This window comes from Dipodomys ordii, unplaced genomic scaffold (genome assembly GCF_000151885.1).
Source record: "Dipodomys ordii isolate 6190 unplaced genomic scaffold, Dord_2.0 Scaffold266, whole genome shotgun sequence".
Lineage (NCBI taxonomy): Eukaryota > Metazoa > Chordata > Mammalia > Rodentia > Heteromyidae > Dipodomys > Dipodomys ordii.
Genome location: NW_012267482.1, coordinates 102,142 through 108,419, shown reverse-complemented (window position 1 = coordinate 108,419; position 6,278 = coordinate 102,142). Strand labels below are relative to the sequence as shown.

General features: G+C 44.2%; 1 protein-coding gene across 1 annotated transcript in view; it reads right to left on the bottom strand.

Moving 5' to 3' along the window:
* The window catches only part of LOC106001088 (C-type lectin domain family 1 member B-like), a 31,784-nt gene extending 29,212 nt beyond the window's left edge, over nt 1-2,572 (bottom strand). Inside the window, exons 1-3 of the mRNA XM_013036232.1 lie at nt 2,394-2,572; nt 1,184-1,282; nt 68-193 (exon numbers count right to left, since the gene is read on the bottom strand). Of these exons, the coding sequence (XP_012891686.1) occupies nt 68-193; nt 1,184-1,282; nt 2,394-2,457 (289 nt within the window). The 5' untranslated portion in view covers nt 2,458-2,572. The remainder of the gene's footprint in view (nt 1-67; nt 194-1,183; nt 1,283-2,393) is intronic.
* Between the last annotated feature and the right edge of the window lie 3,706 nt (nt 2,573-6,278).

Below are 6,278 nucleotides of genomic sequence, written 5' to 3'. Positions count from 1 at the left end.
AGGGAGGGAGGGAGGGAGGGAGGGAGGGAAGGAGGGAGGGAGGGAGCATTTACCAAACCATACTCACCATAATTGCCCTTCTGCTTTTGCTCCAATTGTCTTATCAAAGCTTGGCAGAAGTTCTTGGCTAGTCGCTGCAGACTTTCTGACATCTGCTTATTCTCTGTGTGCAGGCGATTTTGTTGGGTGATGGCTAGACGGAGGAATTAGATGAATTACAGTTGGGAATTGGAGGTCAAAGAAGAGATGCTAGGATCTTTCAGTAAACTTTACTTTCCAGAAAGCAATCACCATAGGAAGTGTTTACTGGATGTGTGTGTGTGTGTGTGTGTGTGTGTGTGTGTGTGTGTGTTTATATGTGCGTACATAAATGGATCAGGGCAAAGGAAAGTGACCTATAAGAACCAGACACCAATGGCTTCCGCCTGTCACCCCCGCTACTCAGGAGGCTGAGATCTGAGGACTGCGGTTCAAAGCCAGCCCGGGCAGGAACGTCCATGAGACTCCTATCTCCAATGAACTACTCAGAAAAAGTCAGAAGTGGTGCCGTGGCTCAAGTGGTAAAGCATCATCAACCTTGAGCACAAAGAGATCGGGGCAATGCCCAGGCCCTGAGTTCAAGCCCCAGGACCAGCAAAACAAAGCAGAAGGACAAGAATACAAGAAGTACACAAGCTACCCGTGACATCGTAAAACTGCGCGGTTAGATTTACGGGGAACAAGGACACCATAGTTCAGCAGGTGACATCAGAAGAAAGAAAGGGTTGAGCTAGATTGAGCTTTGATTCAGACAGGGAGATGGAGATTTCACGATGAATTTTGGAAAATCCTGCACTGGCTGGGTTCTTAGGATATTCGGGAGCGGGGAGGTGAGAAAAAATAGTTTCATACGCTCACTCAGATCCAGACCGAGGAAGATTGTAAGGCCTAGTTTTCCAACTTTGAAAATTACGTTCATTCGTGAAAAATAGAATGGGAACTGATTATGATCCGCGGGGAATAACAGGTCAGCGTTCTCTTCTATAGGGCATATCTATTGGCAGTTGTGTCGCTACAGAACACGTGGAAGGAATCGTGGCAAACAGATCGTTAATGTTTAATTAATGACTGCTTAGCAGGGGACAGTCCTATCCTTACACACTAATGCCCCGGGTCAAATCATAGCAAAGGATTTCATACGTACACACGATTCCCAGCACCACCAGTCCGACCAGCATGCCCACGGACAGGACGAGCAGAAGGAGAGCCGTCACTCGCCACCAGGAAGAGGAATCAGCATTAACTGCAAGCGTTAGAACCAATGAAAACAGGCCTGGGAGAGGGGCTCCGTGGTAGAGCGCCCGCCGAGCGTGCGTGAGGCCCCAGGTTCGATTCCTCAGCACCACAGACACAGGAAAAGCCAGAAATGGCGCTCAGGGACAGTACCCCAGGCCCTGAGTTCAAGGCTCAGGACCGGCAAGATAAGATCAAACAGTCAAAATGCCATGTTCATGGTGCCCTTACTTGCCCCAAAAATTTCCACCTGTTGTGAACAGCCGATGTGTCAGATCTGTTTGTGGGGCAGGCCTGGGGCTCAAACTCAGGGCCTGGGTACGGTCCCTGAGCTTCTTTTGCTCAAGGCTGGTGCTCTACCACCTGAGCCACAACACCACTTCCGGCCTTTTCTATTTACGGGGTACTAGGGAATCAAACCCAGGGTTTCCTACATGCTAGGCAAGTGCTCTACCACGGAGCCTGGGGGGGGGGAAGAATTTTTTAAAAAGAGAAAGGAAATAAATATAAAACTATAAATAAACAAAAATAAAAATAAGATAACATCATGTTATTAATAACACAAAGAAAAATACACCACCTGATAAATAAGAATCAATGAGATCAATAAAAGACCCTCATATACAAGACACTTTTATAATAGCCATAAAAACATTTTTAAAAAGGAAGAGAGAGAGGAATAAACATTCCAAAAAGAAAGGAAGAAGCAAGAAGGAAAGAGAGGAAGAAAGAGAGAGAGAGAAAGAAAGAAAGAAAGAAAGAAAGGAAGGAAGGAAGGAAGAAAGGGAGAAAGAAAGAGAGAGAGAAAGAAAAAAAGAGAGAGTAAGAGAGAAATAAAGAAAGGAAGAAGAAAGGGAGAAAGGGAGGAAGGAAGGAAGGAAATGGTGTGTTCGGTTACTCTTCCCTGGCTCACAAAAAAGTGCTCCTAGCGTTCAATCCCCCACGTCTTCTGGGACGCTTTCCATGGGCAAGGCCCCGTGGCTGCTCCACCCGAGCCCTCCAGCCTCAGAGAGAAACAGAACGAAGAAGACAGGAAAGTAAAATGAGAGACACAAAGGAGAGAGGACCCAGCAAGCTAGGAGCCGTTCAGCGCCCTGGAGCTGGTCCTGGGAACCTCTTACCCGGGCGGGGGGCCGGCTTCCGGGGCTTGGGGTTCAAGGTGATGTACCCATCTTCATCCTGCATGGTTCTCCTGGCCCTGCGGGTCCGTCCAGCAGAGGGTCTGAGCCAAGCCCTGTCCGGGGTTGGAGGGCAGAGCCCCCCGACACGTGACCCCGTCTCCCAGCAAGGGACAGAGGCTTGGGACTTGTGTGTGTGAGTGTGTGTGTGTGTGTGTGTGTGTGTGCGTGTCTCCTTTTATTTTTCCAGGAAGCTGCTTCCTGACGCTTTGGAGATCTGGGGCCTTGAACCTAAATATGCTCCCGCTGGGTGGCAAAGACCAAGATAGGCGGTTTGTTTCCTGTTTTCTTATCTGCCATTCGGAACCTAGGGCAATTTGTCCCTGGGTCCTTTTAAAGAACAAAACAACTTCACGCTGCTTCGTAACCCCGCCGACGTGGGAAGGGCTAGATGGGTTGTTATTTTTAAGTCAGTGGTGGGGCTTGAACCCAGGGCCTGGTGGTGGGCGCTGTCGCTGAGCTTCTTTGGCTCATGGCTAGCGCTCTACCCTTGGAGATGCAACTCCACGGGTGGTTTTCTGGTGGTTTTCTTGGAAGTGAGCGTCTCACTGACTTTGCTCACCAGGCTGGTTTTGAACCACAATCCTCAGATCCCAGCCTCCTGAGTAGCTAGCATGGCAGGTGATTGCTTCTATGAGTAAGCTCATTTCATAAATTGCTTGAACTACTGCAAATGGACTGAGCTTATTTTTTACTATTTGCACTAGAGTGAGTGCACACTCACTCAGCTGATTCTGACGGCTTCCATTCTGCCCTGTCCACCTTTGGATTCTCTCTTTCCCGCCCCCTTCCAAATCACAGTTGTGGTCAAAGCAGATCCCTGTACTAAACATTCAGTACCTCATCCGCCACACGGAGACAACTCTGCACCAGGGCCAGCATCCCTTCCCTTGTTTGTTTGTTTGTTGGTTGGTTGGTGATGGGGTTTGAACTCTGGGCCTGGGCGCTGTCTGTCCCTCAGCTCTTCAATTCAAGGCTGGCACTTGAGCCACAGCGCCACTTCTGGTTTTCTGGTGGTTTCTTGGAGATCAGAGTCTCACGGACTTTCCTGCCCAGGCTGGCTTTGAACCGCCATCCTCAGATCTCAGATCTCAGTCTCGTGAGGAGCTGGGATGATACGTGTGAGCCACCAGGCATTTTTCTTTCCAACTTTCTCATTATCTGATCCACTGGATTATTTGTCATGGTGCTGAACATTATTTTTAAAAGTTTTGTTTTTCCACCCACGCTTCAGATTCCTTTGGGAATGAGGCGACACTTGGGAAGACTCTCGGAAATCCAAACATAGCAGAAATCCCACTTATTTCCACACTGAATCCAAACGAAAATGAAAATAAAAAGTGCTAGACCTCTTCCCTGGTTCTTAATAAACGTGAAGGTTCGTGAGAATGTTAAATATACAACCTCGGCTCTGGAGCTGACCTTCTTCTCTCCACCAACAGAGCTGATGATTGTTTCTAGCCATAAGCAGGTCACGTTATTCTGCCCCCATTTGCCCGGGACTATTTTTTCCTATGCCTTGTGTCAGTCAGAAGGCTCTTTCTTCCTCTTTCTGACAGAAGATGAATGACCTCATCCCCCAGAGCTCAGCCCTGTCCGCTTCCCTCCCCCTCCTCCCTCCTGTCTTCCATCTCTGCCCTTGTCTCCACGGGTCTCTTCCGGCCTTCCTTATCTTCCTCCCCCTCCCCCTTCCTTTCTCTCTCTCTCTCTCTCTCTGCTCTGTTTGTTTATTTATGTCTGGATTGATCTCACTATTTGTGCAATCCTGACTTAAACTTCGAGCGCCAATTCATTGATCCAACATGAATAACTCTATAAACAATAAGCATGACCAACATAGTTACCCACGGCGGGAAGAGAAGAGATTTCAATGCACATTGGCAGCCCTTAATTTAAAGCAGAATATTTGATCATACTTGGGTGATATATAGAGACATATTTATATATATGTATTATATATACTGTATATTATATAGCATAAAATACGCATGTATATATAGTATACATTACATATAGGATATATATAATATGTATAATGTGTATATAATATTTATAATGGATTACATTGAAATTCTTTCTTTTTACTTTTTGTCAGTCGTGGGGCCTGAACTCTGGGCCTGGGAGCTGTCCCTCAGCTCTTCAGCTCAAGGCTAGCGCTCTACCACTTGAGCCACAGCGCCACTTCCACCTTTTTTCTTTTTGCTTATGTGGTGCTGAGGAATCGAACCCAGGGCTTCATGCATGGTAGGCAAGTGCTCTACCCCTGAGCCACCTTCCCGGCCCTACACTTAAATTCTTTAAGCCATACATTGAAGAAACCGCTATGTAAAGGTATGTTATGTATTCATTGTAGGGATAACGTAGGGTGAGGGCATTCTCTATTTGAGGGTACTGTGTATATGTGTGTATGTATGTATACATATATACTTTTTATATATACTTTATATATACATTATATGTTGTATATCTACATCTATATTATTGTATTCACATATAATATACATAAAGTATATATGTATACTATGTATACATGTTTTATACTATATAACACATGTATATTCATATATACATACACGTATATGTGTGTACATATATATGTATATATATATTCCCAGTAAATTCCAACCTCTGTTCATTCTCTGCTGCCTCCTTGTGGCCATTGATTTATCTGCATTGTTTGTTTTTGGTTTGTCTCCTTTAGGACTTTGGTCCCTCGGGATTGTGATTATTACCTTTTCTATTTCTTTTTCTTATAAATGATTTTGAGTTAATTCCAATGCTGATATCCTTCGCATATTATTTAATTTAGGCTTCTCCGACATAAACACAAAATGAGAGAGCAGAATGATGTGTGAAGAACCTAATGAATGGAAAAACTCCAATTTTCTCATCCAACTTAAAGGTTTTCTTTTCACAGTGTCAGTGAAGCTATAGCATGACAATAAATCCAAGTTGATTAGAGTGTATTCATGCTTTCCATATCTTGCTGGAGTTAATATTCTCAGGCTTCCTATAAGATTGAAAATTTCTAGGTCATCTGTAGGAAAACAGAAAAAAAAACTTAAAATTGTAGATTTCAGCCAGGCACTAGTGGCTCACGCTTGTAATCCTGGTTACTCAGGAGGCTGAGATATAAGGATCAGGGTTCGATGACAGCCTGGGTAGGAAAGTCCATGAGATTCTTACCTCCAATGAATCACTTAAAAATCAGAAGTAGAGTTGTGGTTCAAGTATAGAGTGCTATCATTGTTAACATCTTCACACATGTAAAGGCTGAATTCCAGTTAATTTCACCCTCTTCCCTCCTTTCCCTGTCCCATTTGCCCTGAAAAATAGCATCTCCAACGGATCTTCTCATTCCAGTTTTATAGTTGCTAATAATCTGTTGCAATAGTTTTCTATCTTTTTACAAACTCATTTTTTTGCCTCAAAGAGCTGATTTTTGAAGATGTGGTAGACTCCCAACCTTGACTTATTGACATGAAACCCCTTTATATAACTACATATTTTCTTAAAACCTGCTTTTAGGTATTCATACATTATACAATCATGTGCATTGGTGCTATAGACAGAATGGAAATTCATGTCTTGTTCAGAATAGCTCAAGAGCCACACCTTGTCAATAAAAAAAAAACACATTCTGAAAGTGAAAGGCTGGAATAAAATCTACCAAGCAAACAGCCCCCATACACAGGTGGGAGTTGCAATCCTAATATCAGATAAAATAGACTTCAAATTAAAGTTCGTGAGAAGCGATAAAGAAGGTCGCTACATACTAATTAAGGGATCTCTCCTTCAGGAGGATATTACAATTCTAAATATCTATTC